We start from the raw sequence: 18,469 nt of genomic DNA, 5'->3' as shown, positions 1-18,469 counted from the left end.
GAGGACATAGTTTAGCAGTGGGCTTGGCACTGCTGGGTTAATGGTTGGAGACAATGACATAATAAGCTTTTTCCAAACTAAACAATTCTGTGATTCTTTCCACACAACCATTATCCATGCCAAGGCCCTGCTTTCCAGGAAGTGGCCAAACACCTGCCTCTCAGTGAGAAGGAAGGAATTAATTCTTCTTTTTGCTTTGCTAGTGTGTGCAAGCTGTGGCCTTCCCTATTAAGACATCATTATCTTGATCCATGAGTCTTCTTGCCTCCCTTCTATTTTTTTCCTTATGTCAGGGGAGAGGAGAGTGATCACACAACTGTGTGGGTGTCTGGGTTGACCCTGGCCAACAGCTTCCACTGCTGCAGTGGCAAAAGTGCAGACAAGTCAAAGGATGCTCTTCTTCCCCAGCACTCAGCATTCATTGTGCTGTTTCTGAGTACTGTGTACAATTCTCCCCCTCAGCAGCCAGTAAATGAGATAGACAAAAAGCAACTGAAGGTCACCTAGTTGTTTAGAGGGCAATGACATTCAAGGAAAAGCTACATGGAACTTGGGCATTTTAATCCTAGCAAGATTGGTGTGGGGAGCAGGTTGGATGTCTGTAAGTTTCTGTCCTTCCCATAACACCCACTTAAGGCAGCTTAAAGCAGAAGTGAACTTCTCAGACCTACACAACAAAAAGATGTGAGGCAATTAAGAACCTCCAGCACAGCCAGTTACAGAGAGATATAAGGGAAGGAGGTGCAGGGAATTCTATCCCATGGAAGAGGTTGTACTGCACACAGAGGAAGTAGAAACTCAGCCTTGGAGACCCTCAAGATGCAGCTGGACAAGGCTCTGAGCAACCTCACCTATTTTGCTGCTAGCCTGGCCTTGGGCCAAGGGCTAAACTACATGACCTATAGGAGGTTTCTTCCAACTTCAGTATTTCATTTTTGTAGAACAAAGTATTTCTATATTTAAATACTGTAAAGTGATGCTTTTAGGATATTCCTCTTACTAAACCAAGTATGAAGCTCCAGGACAGGCTTAGCCCAACTTCAGACTGGCTGTCAAAAGTTGTCCCACCTCCTCCCCAGCACTGCTACTGATGTGGTTACATTTCTCTTCCTCCAACACCTCAGAGTGAGTGTGGCACCAAGAGGAGACACTGAGCTCAGAGGAACAGAGCTAAGGAAAAGAGCAGGCCTGTCAGCATCAATCTACATTGCTTAATGCCATCTTTAGCTCATGTCAAAGCAAAAGACAGTCTTTTATAAGTCTGCAGGTTTCTTTATAGAGCAGCAATAGCTCTCAAGAATCTGAGCAGCCATGGAAGTGCGTTAATATAAACAGGAATCAGACACACCAGTGCAAAAGTCAATTGTTATTTAGACACCTGAAGCATTTAAACCAAATTAACAGTCTTAAAATAGCTGATTATGCACTTAAGCACAAATAAGTGACAAAAGTTTAAAAGTTAGCTTTATTAATGAAATCATTGTAATTTGCTTTGGATTAATATTGTTTATTCAAATAATTTGAACATGGTATATTCCCTGCATTAAACAGCAATTTTGGAAATATTAAGAAAAATACTACAGGATTTAATTTACATAACCTCAAAATGTTTTGCTAAAAAATTATCACATTTGACTAAAGAAGAATGTCAGTGTTAGGGCTATTTTTGATATAAAAATTTAATTATATTTGTCACACACTTGGTACTCCATTTTTTGAGTCAGATATGCATGTTTCTCTATGGTGTGAGAATTCACATGCACCAAATTCCTATATAAATACCTACCAAATACCTATCATAAAAGCATTCTCAGCAACATAACCACAAACACACTTTAATAAACAAAAAGAATAATTAAGTCATTTATTACAGAGTCCTAACATCAGCAGTGAGTTCCTGGAAGGTGCATTCCCCTGTGTTATTTAATGGAAAACAGAAATTGTTGTGTTTGACTTGGGTTTTTCCTTTAACTGCACACTGCAGAATTCCTAATAATCTTTGCAAAGTAGATGTGAAAATTTCACCTTATTCATTGTCCCATGTTGAAAGGAAATTCAATATTTTTGCACTCCTGAATACAGAACTCTGCCAGGTTTTCTGACAGATATACTTTGTAAAATTTCCTCCTTTATCTCAGCATAAATAAGTTGCCCATACAGCAAAATGAGAACTAATCCTGGTTTAGAAAGTTTTAGAAAGAAGTAAGCAGTATTAAATATTTCATGTGACAGCTGTGTAAAAAATGTCAGAGCTAGCTATACTGTCACAACCAAACACTACCTAAATTTAGACAGACTTGATTGTATATTCCTCAATCATCTAGTAAATGATGCTATTTATTGCTTGCTATTTATATAATTTATATATATATATATACTTGATTTCAGATCACTACTGTCAACAATTTACCAGTCTTACTGGCTCTGTTACTACTTATTTATGACAAAAATATTATTTAAAAGCCATGACAGTTCTGCTTAGACTAGAAGAACAGCAGCATGTAATTTCTGAATTTAAGAGTAGTGGACATTTTTTGTTTGTTTACTTTTAAATGGAAGTCTAAGTTAACTGTTAGGTCATTATGTTAATGGAAGTTTCAGTAACAGGTTAGTCTTTTCTTCCCCTTGTACACTTTATATTCTTCATCTGCTCCTCAAAAAGAGGGCAACAATCTACAGAAGTCTCATTGAGAGAATTTTAAAACTTTTGTTCACGTAGCTGAGTAAAAATGTAACTTGAATTAAATCTAATACTCTTCCTACACCTGCTTGCCAGACAGCAGGTAGATCCTTATGCTTCATTATGCAGACTGCCAAAGAATGGGAGCAAAGCACATCCAACTTAAACAGCAAAATTTCACACTTTCCATATGGATTCTATTATAATCTGAAGGGTCTTCTACATCAAAGTTTAATACTCAGGCTCTACCTTCACATGTCATTATTTCCCAGCTAGTCCTGTGCTTCCAAACCAGTCATTTACCTGGATCCAGCACGAATTCTGACAACATTCCCTGAATTCAGAGGCAGCACATAAACCCAGGCTGTGACTAACCCACCGCACCACCCACAGCACGGTGAGGCTGACACAGCTAAACAACAGGGACTAAGCTTGTTTTATGATTTTTCTTTCAAAGTCAGCTCTCTACTTTGGAAATAGAGAAAACATTTTCATGTTAAAAAAACCCCAACCCTTAAACAATCAAAAAACCATTTAAGAGATCAGTCTCAATGAATCTTCCCCTTGAAGGAAACAAGTAAGACAAGCAGAGCTCAAATAAATTTAAGAAACAGCTAAAGCAATATTTGATTGTCCAAGCTGTAATTTCTGTAATCTGTCAAGGACAGAAAAAAAAAAAAAAAAATTAAAAATACTGTGTTGGACTCAATCTTAAGGTTCTTTTCCAACCTAAATGATTTTATCACCCTATGACTCATTACTATGAAATTGTATCGAACACCATCTTAGATTGAATATTCTTTCCAAGTGGAGCAAATCTGTTTAAAATGAACTGAAACATTTAATAATTTGATTAAAATTAACAGGTAAGCAAAAATGTTACTTTAAACTACTTAGAATGTCTCATGATTTATTATCCCACACACTGCCTACATAGCAAGCATTCCAGAACTACCAATTTCTGGAACAAATGTTTTACGCACCCAAGTACCAAAAACACTGCTTGGAAGGGCTGAGATCTTAACAGTAACATTTCTAACTTGCTCAATTGGTTACTGAAGAAACCAATCAAATACCAAAGTAAAAATGCAAGGCAAACTTAAAGTTCACAGTACCCCTCTTTGGATGAAATCATCTGTCAAGTACAACTATTTCTAATAGAATAAATATACTCCTTGTAATACTAAAATGGAAAAAAATGCAGACTAAATTAAAATAACTTAAGCATTAGATAAAAACTAAAGAGAAAAAATTGGGTCAGCTTTGAAATAACACCAAATAAGTCAGACTAAGGAACAGAACCCACAAAAAAGTAGGACAGCCTTGTATTCTGCCAGAAGAGAGTTCAAGTATGGACAAGAGTAATTAATTTAAAACTTTCAACAGATGTTTGACAGCTTTTAAACCTGTAGAATAGGACATTTAGACCAGATTAATTTAAGCATAAAGACACATGTGAAATTCAAAATAAAATACATGGACTTGTAAATTTTTGGATTCAAGTACTCTAAAGTTGCCTCCCCACAACTTTCCTATCCAATTCTGTCAGACACTTGAATTCCACAGCAGAAGGCACAGGCTGAATGGAGTCTGTTTCTCAGCTGCCACTGGTCACAGCACAAGCTAAACACCCAGTGATTTCTACTCTTTCTGCTATGGGGTCAGTAATCTCTTACAAAAACACATGGCTTTGTAGCTTAGAAGCACAATCTCTTAAATTTATCACCTCATGACACATCAGCAGACATGAGATTAAAATTAGAATGCAAGCTGCTAATCAGTGCTTCTATACTCAAAATACATCAATGCTAGTACAAGAAACCCACAGTGGAAACTTTGCCACAACACACTCTGGGCAGGCTGAACACCAAATGAAACATTCTCTGAAACCCACACTGCTCTATCTGCCTGAATTTTTTTATTTTGTCCACTCCCTCTTTTTGAAGTCACACAATAGCAACAATTATCTACCAGCACCTGCTATTCTTCTTATTCTGGGGAGCTGCTGGCCCTGGCAGTTTATGTCCCTTTTCCCCTTCCCAACTGCTTTCACAGAGTCACCCAAAGGTAGATAGCACTCATTACTTCTAAGGTGCCAATAGTCTTGGAATTTCCACAGCTACTGGAATTTGAACATGCCAGGAATCTTTCAACAAAGTAAGAAACTATATGATTAGTATCTGTCAGAAAACACTTCCGTAAATTAGCCATGTAGTAATAGTGTGAACTCCAGATTACATCACTGATTCAAACCAGAGAAGTGACAGACTAAAATTATGGCACTGACTCAGACAAAGGATCTGAGATGATTCTTGAGGTTTCAGTAGCTGCATGCTTAGTCCTACAGAAGTCGTGTCATTTACACCCATACGCTTCCAGCACTTTTGTAAATTCCCTAACAAAACAAAAATTAATTACAATTAATTATTTCCTAGGTCTTCAGCATTGCTCTTAGTAGATGTTTGAAATCAACTGTATACAATAAAATAGTCTATCTATATATATAAAACATCATTTAAGAAAACTGTTAAGATAAAAAGTCACCTTGAGAAGCGATCAAGTATAAACACATGGTAGCATCCTGTAGGTTTATTCAGGCCTAGATGTCTAACAGACTGCTCTGAGTTTCTGAAATACCTAGGATGTTACTAGAGCAAACACATAAGCAAGTGATAAAGACAGTGTTAATTAGTATTGAACCAGGGAGAAAATATAGGTTTATATTCAATATAATCTCTGGAACCCAATGAATTCTAAAAATAAATCTTATGGTGAAACAAAGAGGGTGCAGACTCCATTTTGCAAACCTGAAGGTAACTTCTATTCACATCTTTATCTTTGTAAGTATGAATTGAGTTTTGAGCTACTTGTAATCTTCAATTAGTGCTTCATATCTTTTTATGACAAAAGTGTTATGAAGTGTTCTTTTTGCTTAGAATTCAATCATGTGATAACAGACACTTTAGCAGAAATTATGGGCAATTTTATGTACCACACAAAATTAAACACATGCAGCTTTTGAATACAAATTCTACCTAGCTCTTCAAAACATTTCTATGTTCCTCAGCTGTTTTAAATTACTAATCCTGCTACTGCTACATATAGGAACCCTTTTATCATTATGTGCATCACTTAAAGCATAACTGTACTGGGGAGTCATGTCATCCTAAAGGAGAGCACCAGTACAATGCCGAGTGTCATATTTCAGAAACTTTGTGAAACATTCAAAAGGAAATGTGGTACCTTGGAATTGAAGCTCCTTTAAAAAGCTGTATCTGTTCAGAATGTACAACAGAGCGCTTTAACACAACACCAGTATCACAGCCTTAGACAGGGACAGGGCATTGGAGCTTTTCCTTTCATTAAGGCAGAGGCTTCCTTTGTGTGAAGTGCCAAACCCACCAGGACCACAACAAGCTAAGAACCAAAGGTTTGGAAATAAACCTCTCACTTTTGCCAGAAATTAAATTCAGGTGCTAATGCACCTTTGGAGATGAAAACCACTTGGTAAATATGCTTGCTGCCTGACAACTACATGGCACACCACCAGCAGCTAAACATTTGTGGCTTCAGGTTTATCTAAGATGTTAATACTGACACCAGCTTGATAAGATTAGCAGCTGGCTACTTAAATGTATCAAAGGTCAGCATCCACACTACTGTCATCTAAAATACCTGGGAATCTCTTCAAAATTCAAAGCCCAAAAACTTGCTAGTGTTTTGAATGAAACTTCAATATAGCAAATGAATATCTCCTCTACAAAACTGAAGATTTAAATCTGCTACTTAAAAAAAAGTCAAGTGGCTTTCTTCTTCCATACAAAGCAGTATGCTCAGAAACAATTACTATATAATTTTAAATCATGGTATGAGAAAATACGACTAAAGACTTTCTTTAACATGAGTTTCAGTGGTTATTGTATATGAGCCCAATCCAGGAGATAAATGCTGACTGCTCCAACAGAAAGAAGTCCTTTACTCTTACAATATCTATCAAGAGACTCACCATCGATTTCTGCCAAGAGAGTACAATATGCCTCATCCAGCCTTTCAAATATATTTATCTCTAATAAACCTTCCAAAAATCCAGAGTGCCCTGACACTGCTCTGCACAGAGTGCTCATGGCCTTTGACAGTGCCCCATGCTATAAATATGGTGTGCAAAGATGGCAGGTTCAGAGACATCAGAGCAAACTTACTGAGCAGGCTATCATTAATCACAATCAAAAATATTTTATAAAATATCCTCCTCTGCAACAAAGGCATACTTTATGGAGGCTGTTCTGGCAAAGGGATACAACAAAACTTGGAATAACAACCTATTTTCATTGCAGGCCCTGCTTCCAATTCAGAACAACACTACTGTTGTTCTTATCTATGATTTTGACAGAACCTACTGCCCCAGCTACCTCATAACTATGTAACTGTGCAGATCTGGGACAATCAGAAAACTGTTTGTGCATTTCTATCAAAACAGGAAAAAGTTCTCTCACATAAATCTCAACTGGTGTTATTCAAAGCTCTACTTGTTACATAACACCAAGGCATTAGTTGCAAATGTGATAAATGGGTATTGTCAAAGTTTATACCAGAGAAAACGCAATTACACTAAAAGCTGTCCCATTATTGTAGAAACAAAGCAATGAACTTCATTTCATGTAAATTATCAGTGTTCATCCACACCTAACTTAAAAATGTTTTTCATCCTGTAGCTCAAGGACTAAGATCTACAAAAATAAGAATATTGATAGTTGACCTAAATTCACTTCAATGCCTCCACTCCATCAGAACTTGGATGGACTTAAAGTGACAGATTAAAATGTAAAAAGATCCTAGGTATCAGTGAACAATTGCTTTCAAATACAAACATTTTCATAATTCCTATTTGTATCTGAAGCAAGAAAGAAAATTCATGAGCCTTATTTTTTGTTACATGCACATGCATTTTGCACATGAAACTACCCTCAAGTAGGGTGAACAGTACTTAAAAAAAAAAACAAATGGGGGGCTTGTTGTTGTTTAAACAGAATTTGTATTTAACCAGTCTCATATTAAACTGAGACAGCTTTGAAGTACATAGAAATTTCAACTCCCTCCAAGACACAGTTGCACCAATAATCCCAGAAGCAAGGAGCAAAACACCCACATAAACAGCACCTGTTTGGCTTCAAACAGGAACATAATCAAAGGCTGATATGACCCAACTCCAAACACTTCTATGTTCCACAACAGCAGATAGAGAAAACAATGTAAATAGACCCTCATCTAGGAATTAGGCAACAGCTTTTCCTACCTAACACTGCAGCCCTAAAGCATATTAGAAGGGATCCATGTCAATGATTTAAGAGCTTTATGCATAAGCATTTTTATGCTTTAGAAAGTGTATAAAGGGTTTGCCAAGAGTTTACTAGATTTATTAAGGATCTGCATATAGATGAGAAATCCAATTTCAAAGTGCTTCAAGAAATATTTAATGCATCAAGACTACAGACAGCACTTCAATGAGACTTAGCAACTTATTTTCAGTCCACCACTGTATAAAACATTACTGGCAGACATGAAATCAACAAGATTCAAAAATAACATTTATTTAAATAAAATCTATAAATACTCAAAACAATTGTCTGGTTTACTTCCAATTTGTTTATTGCAAGACCCACATCTCCAGTAATAGCAAGTTTTAAAAATGCATTTCAATAGTGTATTCACACTGTATTCTATTTTAATATTACTACAGCTTTACTGCTGCCTCAATTCTCTTCTCTACTGTTTGGACACTGGGCTGACAGTTGTAGTTCTTGCATTTTTCACCAAGAAGTGTTAGGTAGAAGAGGATTCTTCCTAGCCAAGCCTACAACCTACAAAACAGAAGAGCATAAAGAAGCATAGATTTGATACTCCCTGGATTTGGAACGAAAAGAAACTCCTACCTTTAACTTGCCAACAGCACATTCCTTAAAGTAGGCTGTCTATCTCCCATTGTAGCAAAGAAGTCTTTAAAAAGTGGGTTTTGAATAGAGTTTAACACATCTACCAAGTGGACCTTGCAGGTGAACACAATTTCACATTATTCCCAATCCAATTCTACAGTGAGCTGTGACACAGAAATACAGAAACTGAAAGCATCTTATTCTGCATCCATTTTTCCCTCCACCTGCTCCTCTGCACTTCCAGCACTCCATCTGCACCCAGCACACCTCTGCTCCTCATTGTGCTTCTGGTCAGGTCCTCATCAGACCATTATGAAATACCAATTGAATTGACCACTAACAGCAAACTAAGTCCAATCAGGAGAGCCAGTGTGACAACCCAACCAACAAAAAACCTGAATGAAGCATTTAAAAGTGACAGGGAGAGGGCAGAGCTATTCAGCCAGATAGAGACAGAGCTTCTAGAATAGCTCTGCTGCTTGTATGACAACATCTACTGCTTATTTCCAGTGTTCCAACACCGATTTAGAAAGTAGGCAAGAACCTCTTGAGTTTTACTGGAAACTATTAAAAAACCCCAGAGATTCAGAATGTCCTCACAACTGTGATTGATAAAAACTTGTAGCATGATTTAAACAACTACAATAGCTTCATCCATGTAAAACACCCAAAGTTGTATGCAAAATATTATTTTACCAATGGAATCAAAAGGAATATAGGATTACAAGTAGCCATTTGATGGCAACAGTACTTTCAATTCAAGAAACAGGTCATATTAAATTCTAGACTGCTAATTATAAACCCACTTCACAGTTTCAACAGGAATTTTCATTACAGTACATTGATTACTTCTATAAAAACAATCTGCTTAGAGCAATGATTGTAAAGACTTCCCGTCCATTCTGGTTGCCTAGATACTGTTATATTTCACTAAAGATTTAATCAGGTACCTTTGCTAAGTATATTACTACAAAGGCAACACTACATGTCTAATTAGAATATTTGAAAAAGTAATGAGGTCCAGTCTATTTCAGTAGTGGAGGCACAGTGTATTTGAATGGTGTTGATTCCTTTAAATAAGTTGCTTTGCAAAAATAATTTTATAATTTCAGTATCAATTTTACAGGTGCATACAATATTGTTTACATGTATTGGTAAATATAAATACTGACTACCCATGTAAGCATACACCTACAAGTCAACACAGCAACTTTATTGTCAAGTTGTTACCAAAATATACCAGAGGTGGTCTTATTTAAAGCTCTATTGACCCTTCAATTACCAAAGCCAGAAAACCAATTTACTTGCTTATCACATGTTTAACAAGTCTCTTATTTAAAGAATTGGTTCTTAACTGTTTTATGTCAATTAGCTCCATCAGTTGAGATCTCGAAAGAATTATACCAAAAGTAACTTCTTAAAAAATAACACAGAAATATGTTTCAAAGGAAGGGGTAGTAAGCAATTGAACCAAAATGAAAAAGTCAAAACCTAACCTCAGCAGGTAACTTTCAAATCAAGGACTGGTGCATGTGGATATCTGTGACTAGAGGTGATACTTAGGCATATAAGCTTTAAACTACAGATAACTCCAGAGACCTTGGAGTTGTTTTCACAGCTTTGCAAACTCTAAGGGCAGAGCTGTGATGATGGGAAGCATCTTCCAAGTCCCCAGCTCTAATACTTCCCACACCTGTACTGTAAAAGGACTATGAGCAGTCACAAATACAGGTAATTAGTCTACAAAATCACTCCTTTACTTCTCATCCTTACTAAGAAATCTTATTTTGTCTTGTCTGCTCCTACTTAATGGTCAAGGAGAACAAAATGTTCAGCATTAAGAAAAGAGTTCAAATCTCTTATTGCACTGCATGTCCTGATACACAAGTGTCTCAGCAAAACCAGTTCATTTCTGTCTTAATAGTCTAATTCCAAAATCCTAGTTATCCTTCCACTCGGAAACGTTACTAAGTTAAGCCACTTAAAAAACTGGACTTCTGAATGTGAAAAGTTTTGAGTGAGAAAAATCCAAAGTTCTGATTTTTCCAACTACTCTACATACCTTACCTACAACTTCAATACTTGGTGGATACAAAATCTCTTAGGTAAAGCCAACAGAGTTCCATTTACAGAATAATTGTGTAATTAACACAAAGCCTGAGGTAACAGTAGGGCACTGAGCAAACAAGGGGAATAAAGAGAACAGCAAACCTAGGTAAAAGAAGGACTAAGAGTCAGAATAGGAGGTTTTTATTAATACAGGTCTTCCTATACATGTCTTAGGAAAAAATCCCTTAAACTTTTAATATCTAATTATCAAGTCAGTTAAGATCTTTATTTCAGTGTTTCCATGGCAAAAAAACCCCATCCTCACACTTAACAGAACATCCTAAATACGTCTGTGCTGCACCCAGTTGTGCTGTCCCACAAGGTTTGCCAGACAGCATGTCACAGGAAACACTGCAGACACCCAGCAGCGAGACAGCAAAACCGACTTCAGAATTCCGTGCCCTTTGAGCCAGGCTCATGGCTTGGTTTCCAATTATTTAGCCAGACTTTAGGATGTGTTGGCTACTCAGTTACTCCTTCTCAGAGAACAAAAACAACTAAAGGGTGAAATGTGGCAGCAAAAGAACAACCCACCTTTGGCAGTGTGAGTATATAAATCACTACAGCACAAAGCCCCAAGTTCAAGTTGTGCCAACACAACCGTGCAGGGAGCTGGACTGTAAAGGCTGGTTCTGATGGGAGTTAAAAATAACGTCACCAAAGGAGGCAGCTGAAATCCACAAGCACTTTGGTGATATAATCCACAGGACAGAATAAACTCTCATATATGACAATTATGATACAATAAACTCTGCTGCCAGAAAAAAGTAGGAAGACACTAATTACATCATAGCATATTACAAAATATATGAGTGTTTTTGAATGAAAAGTTGAAGAAAAACCATTTCTCAAGATTAAAGTGCTATTTAACTCTTTAAGTGTTAAAAAAAAAAAATCCTTGATACCTGGTACAACACAACTAATTTTTATGTATCCATAACTAGACTTTTTAATCAAGATTTTATAAAAGCAAAGTCACCACTACTGGTATCACAAGATAGCACATAATGCAGCTTCTCTTTAACCCTTTCTAAAACTGTATGTACTTTGGTACATACTGAAGTATGTACTGAAATTAATTTTATCTTAAGAATGTTAAAGAACAAACTCATTATATAATCATAGAGATTTTATAAAGAAGAAACAGAAAGAAGAAACATCATAATGCAACAGAAGACCTGAAATCACTAAAGATAATTTGTATTAAAGTCAGTAAACACATTAAAAACCAGTATTATGATGTTGTAAACTTTTAAACCAGCATTCATATAGACGGAGACAAGCATGAAAGAACTCACACTGCAACTGTACAAACACAACCATAACTAAATGGGTGTGCTTCCTGCACATCCCTGAGTCTCCTTTCACAAAAGCAAGAGGGATTATCACTCTCTGAGACTCCAGTCACTCCACATAAATAACATCCAGACTGGCAGAGTCCAGAGTCCATATGAAAACGCAAGAGAGCTCCTAGTTCATAACTCCCGCTAAATCTAAGGAGTCAGCGGGAATGGGGGGCTGTTCACACAACACAGACAAGACCAACAAGCAAAAAGCCAAACCCAAACATTAAACATTTCTTTTAGGTATCACAAATCAGCTTTTAAATAAGAGGTGAACTTCGTAAGCATCTGTAGATAGTTGTCTCTAAAGGCATGACAGGAAATAGCTTGTTAGAATTTTTTTAGACTAGGCTGGCATAATTTATGAAGATAAGGTCAACATCTCTGAAATGTGCAATACTGGTTTGTGAGAATAAGGCTTTTTTGAGAACTCCCTTAAGTTCAGATTTCCAAAGTCTTTCTTGTCTGCAAGAGTGGAGAAAAAGAATATTCTGGAGGAAAGGCAAGAGAAGTAATGGTACAAACAGCATAAATGTATTTTTTCAGTCCAATGTGCAATGGGGTCTGGAATAAGCCAGGTACTGCCAAGCACTGTGAGGATCACTGTGCTGAAAAGATGAGTATTGCAGCACGAGTCAGTTTGGCTGAGCAGACAGAAAGATGCAGGTCTGGAACAAAAGAAAAGCAGACAGAAAAAGATGCCTGAGATCTGAAGAATTAGAAAAACAATTAAATAGAATTGTTCTAGTTACCATCTCCAGGAACAGGAAGCTGCAATGGAAAAGATTAAATGCAGCACTGCCTGAAGTGAAATGTCACTTATCTTCAAGAACATGACATGCACACATTCCAGTATGAATCACAGGGATCTATTCAGGAACAGAGAAGTGGCTCTCCTTGTCATGAGGACCAAGGTATCCATTGAACTTACACACACAACCGTGATTATCCAGAAAGGAGACACACAATGACAGCTGTCAAACACAGCCTGTGACCTCCTGGATCCCAGGACCCAATCCTAAAGAATGTTTAAGACACATCTATTGCCTATTTTTATATCTATTGCCTTTTTCATCCAAGATACAAAGAGCCTTAACACCAAATTTGCTATGTCAGGCAAAGGATGTGATAATTGAAAAGACAAAGTGCTAATCCTATAAACTCATGGTGTCAATTTGAATGTATTGATAAAACCTGATGAGTTTAACCTCACACCAGAAGGCATTCTACTAATTGAGGTACTGCCTGTTCTCCTGCAGTTGGCATAAATTCAGTCTTATGTGCTCTAGCCAATTGAACAGAAATGTGCTGCAGATACACACCTGACCAGGATCACATCTATTAATGCAGACACAGACTCAGAATCACCACCTCCCAGCATGAGCAGAATTACATTCTGCAAACATCACCAGAATTTTTATTTGTTGAATATTAAAAGTTAAAATGAGGAACCACAGAAGAAAAAAACAACTCGGATCTACTGCTTTCTCTGCCTGGAAGCCAGGCAAAATATAAACTGCTTTTCAAAAATCTTACACTTGGCATATGAGTTTCTGTTAAAAAAAAATGAAAGGAAAATACAAGAAAAGAAAATATTACTTCAATTAGTACACAGAAGTTTAGGAAATGTCAACTTGTCACAAATAAACTGCTTAACAAAAAGTATATATATACTTTTGCATGTTGAACTTTTAGTGTTGGCCAATATACTATATTGCACTTATATTTTTTGTTGAGTTCTCATGAAACTGAAGTATTTCTTTGTTAGACATTGATTGAAAATAGTATTAAAGTAAATAAGCTTGTTTATGTAATGGTTTTCAGAGAGAAAATTATCAAATCCCATGTATAAACAAGCATTTTCCATCTGGCTTACCAACTATAAGCTCAAATTCAGCTAACTTCTAAGAACGATGCTCCTCAGAAATTCTTCAGGAAACACCTTCCTGCTGTTGGGACAGCACATTGAAGTGCACAGAACTACAAAGTTAAAACAGCTGTACATGGATAATGTTTAGAATCCAGCACTTTTATTCCTAATACCTGCAGTCAAAATTTTATGAAGTGAACTAATTTACAGATATGACAAAATAACTTAATCCAGTTCAATAGTATTTTGCACAGAATAAATAGATCTGCTTATTCCTAGAGAATATTCCTAGACAACAAATTATAAATCTAACATGGATTGGTGATACTGTTGACAGTGATGGTTCAGGTACAGCAATGTCACATCTCTCTCAATTAAATCTCTGCAATTTCCTATTTTAGGGGAAAAAATAGAAAAACATAATGGAATAAATTAAATTTCCAGTCTAGCAATAGACTGATTTTATGAACACATCTTCCCTCAATTGAGTATTCTAGATCAAACTTCAGTGGGATTCTCTAATCACCAGGCAAAAATAAAATCTTTATATATGCTGGAATAAATCCAATTTATTGGGTCAATAATAATAAAAGGTGTACAGCTACATGACCTTTTTCCACAAAACAAGGTGTTTCAGATGCCACTGGCACACTGCATTTTCCTGGCAGCAGACCACAATTTGTACTTTTCCTTTTATTTCAGTATCTTTTTAGCAGAACGAGCCCATAAATAGATGTAGGAGTACAACGGAGTAGATGATAAACTATGACATGGAGGCGGAACAAGCAGTTGGGAAAGTGAGTGCTGAGAGGAAAGTGACTCTAGTGGAAATAACTTTAAATAGTTTTGCCATCAGATAAAGCATTCACATCACATTCAAGACATCTGACAGACTTGCAAGGAAAAGGAAGGGAAAACCCTTCATTCCAAAACATGTGAACTACATACAGGCATCCATGGGTGTATGCACAAAACCTCATCCAGACTTCATTAAGCATTTAGGTAATTATTGTTTGAACAATCATCCCAACACTGGTGCCAGAGAAGCCAGGCTGGCAGCCTTCACACCTCTTTTCAGCAGGGGAGAGGGAAATGCTAACTAACCCCAGCAAGCTGCTGCTCACAACACCCTGAGAACCCACATGCATTTGACCATTTGTTCCACGTTCTTAGATCTCATGAGAGCCCAGAAGAAAGGCTTTCCAGCGTTAGAAACAGAGAATTCATGAAATTTAAGCTCATAACATAAGACTTAGTACGTAAGAGCATTAAAACAGTGACAAAATCCATTCTTAAGTTTAAAGCATCTTTAAACAGACGTCACCTGTATCCAAGAATTACGATGAAAAACAGGAAAACAAGTACCGAACTACAGGCACTGCAAGTTCCACATAGAACAGCAGAACAACGAAAATTAATTTCAAATGCCTTGCCAGATGACGCAAAGTGCTACCTTGCCACTTTTTAAAAAGGCATCTGCACCGTTAACATCTGCAGCATTGTTATTACCACATGCAAGAAAACGTTTCCATGCAAGAATCTGAGGATTCCAAAGGTGTTCAGGACTAGGCACAGTACCAGCCACCAAACCTAACAGATTTAGGTTTCCACTTCAACTCCCTGGAAAATAATTAAAGCTTCTGTTTCTGGCTTATCTCACAAGTTACATTTTAAATCTAGAAAACCATTTTAGGATCTTTACATTTCCCATTCTGGGTTTGTTTCATTCCTTCATCTACAATAAAAGTTGCTCAGTCTTTTGTCCCTTTCTAGAGCCATCTTAGAATTTAGCAATAGAAAGTTATTCAAGAGGTTTACTACGTTTGTAGTGAATAGAGCACTGCAGGAGAGCAAAATCAATGTCGAGGGGAATGAGAAACTGTGCATCATTTAAAAAGTTTGCCCGGCACTTCACCAATGAGAAGGAAGCTACGATTCAACAGCTATTTTAACTCGCTATTAGAAGCATCCTGTCCAGTTCAGCTATATAGAACATATTGCAAAACTTCCTACAATACTAATCCAATGCAAATCTTGCAGCATTCAGCTGTCCCCAACCTACAGTACTTTTAGTCCTGAACAAACAAAACCTCAACTTCCTTTTTTCTTGTAATTTTTAAAACCTTATCTTTACGCACAAGGATATCTTAAATCACACACAAAAAGGCAAGCTTCAAGTGCTTGTGAGCAAAATTGAAGACACGATGGCACGCTATAAGTCATTATACTACAGATGTAGTAGCTCCATCAAGGCGGTATTTCCCGTTGTAAGATCTCAAACATAAGCAGTTCCACAAAATTTAAAAAAAAAAAAAAAAAAAAAAAAAAAAAAAAAAAAAAAAAAGTAAAACACCAAAAAGTTAAATGACGCTTCGCCTTTTGTTCTTTTGACACTTTTCTGTAATTTACTCTCGTAGCAACAGTTTAGGAGTCGTTCGGGTCTAGAAGAAAGATTAAAAGTAAATACCCCCCAACGTAACATTTCCTTCCTTTCAGCAGAGGAACAGAGAATCCAGGTCAAAAGTTTCAGGCGTTATCCCTTTCCTATGGGAGTCAGGGCCCGGACAGCCCACGCCGAGCCGCCTCCCGGGTCGCTGCTCTGACCCCTCCGGCAGCCGAGGCTCCCACCTGCTCCAAGAGGCTCCCGAGCCTCCCGCGACCCCAAAACTTCTGCGGGGCCCCGAGCAGGAACCCCGGGCTCCCAGGGCAGCACCGCCCCCGCCCAGCCCGGCGGGTTCCTATCAAACTGTACCCCTCGGCAGGCGAGGGAGCTTCGGGGGGCGGCTGCGTCCAGAGGAGCCTCCCCTCACGGCATCCCTTACCTAAGAGGAGCAGCTTCACCTCCCTGGCCGCCTTCTCGCCGTCCTCCCTCAGGTTCCTGTCGATCATCTTGCTCCTCTCCACCGCCGCCTTGTCCTCGGCGCTCAGCGTGCAGCCCATCTTGGGAAGGGGCTGTGCGGCACCTCCGGGAGAAGTGAAGCCGGGAGCGGCGGGTTCGGCGCCGGGAGCGGCGGGAGGCGCTGAGGAGGGAGGGGGGAGCGGGTGCTCCCCGCTCGCTCTCTCCTTCCCCCGCTCCCTCACCTGGGGCGCAGCGGCGTCGCGGGCACCGGGCGCCGGGTTCGCCTCACGGCCAAGAGGGGAGGCAGCGGGCGGGAGGGGCGCGGGGAGGCTGGGCCGGGGGAGCGCGGAGCGGGGACAGCGGGGCTGCGGACGGGCGGACCGAGGCCTCGCACCGGGGCCGCCGCTCCCGCCGCCGGCCCTGAGGCTGCTGCGCGCGACACCGACACCGCCCCCGCCCCGCCGGAGGCGCGCGGCCGCGCGCGCACCGCCCACGCCGGGAGGGGAGAGGGGAGGGGCGCGGGCGCGGGGAGCGCGTGCACGGCGGGGAGAACGGCGGGTGCGGCCGCGCGTGCGCACGGCGGCGGCCAGGCGTTTTGGGGCGGGGGGCGGGATGAGGGGAGCGGGGCGGGAGCGGGACGTGAACGGGGCTGGAAACGGGCACAGCGGGATCCGAACGTGAATGCGGCTGGGAACAGGGGAACAGCGGGAGCGGACGGCGAATGGGGCTGCAAGCGGCGGGGCCTGTGCGCCCCCCGCGCAAGCCCCGGGCACCTGTCAGGGTGGGGCTCGAATTTAAACCGCTCGCGCGCGGGAGGCTCCATTGCTCGGCGGGGCGGGGGAGCGCCGGGCTGGGCCGTACCAATGGGGTACCCCGGGGGGGGGGGAGATGTGCAGGAGCCGAGCTCCTCGTCCCCCCCCGCCCTGTCCCCCTGTCCCGCTGTTTCCGCTGCGGGATCCAGGGAAGCCCCTGGGGGTCCAGCCCCGCCGGCAGGGTGCTGGCAGTCCGCTCTCAGGAGGGGCAGTAGCACGGGCAGCTCTTACCTGGGCTGATCAGTCAGCGCTGCTTTACTCCACGAGCCCAAAGAACCATCCCACCTCACGGCTCAAAGTTGCTCATCCCGCTCTATTTTCCCATGGACCTGACTTCATCCGTGTATACAAGTATTTAAATGGGGAGAGGGTGCCAGGAGGACAGATCCGGGCTGTTCCCGGTGGTACCAAGCTGTAACACGAGAGATAACAGGTGGAAATGGTTTATTTGAATGTTACCCCTGCCCTTAGAGGGTAACACGTTGTGATGTGGGTGAGGACCCTCACAGAGGACAGCAGCAGCAGCAGGGTCAAACATGGAAGGCTCTTTATTAACTGACTCTAATTTAGTTATATACATTTTGTACAGAGGGCCAAGATTGGCCCAAGGAGGTTACAACCTCCTGACCTGATTGGTCACTCTTACTTTTAATCAAGTTCTCTCTCGGAGAACGACTATGCAAAACATACAGATAAATTCTAAGAATATGATTTTGTTTACGTGAAGCAGCGTGAAAATCAGGCTGCAAAGGTTCAAGCACTTGAAAGCAAGAAAGTCACGGGCGACATCTGAACATGAGAAAAAGCTTCACTGTTCAGTGACCGAGCACGGGAACAGGTTGCCCTCAGAGGCCGTGGAGCCTTCCTCACTGGAGATACTCCAGAG

The 18,469-nt window shown here is 39.9% G+C and overlaps 1 protein-coding gene across 2 annotated transcripts in view; it reads right to left on the bottom strand.

Moving 5' to 3' along the window:
- Positions 1 to 16,917, bottom strand: part of GNAI1 (G protein subunit alpha i1) — a 32,563-nt gene extending 15,646 nt beyond the window's left edge. For both annotated transcript variants that reach the window (XM_083860084.1, XM_083860085.1), the window contains exon 1: positions 16,755 to 16,917. In XM_083860084.1, coding sequence (XP_083716210.1) covers positions 16,755 to 16,872 — 118 coding nt within the window. In that variant the 5' untranslated portion in view covers positions 16,873 to 16,917. The remainder of the gene's footprint in view (positions 1 to 16,754) is intronic.
- Between the last annotated feature and the right edge of the window lie 1,552 nt (positions 16,918 to 18,469).

The sequence above is a fragment of the Zosterops lateralis genome, assembly GCF_965231275.1.
Source record: "Zosterops lateralis genome assembly, chromosome: 4".
In the NCBI taxonomy this organism is placed as follows: Eukaryota; Metazoa; Chordata; class Aves; order Passeriformes; family Zosteropidae; genus Zosterops; species Zosterops lateralis.
Note: the sequence above shows the minus strand (reverse complement) of the source record. Positions and strands in the feature narration are given on the sequence as shown.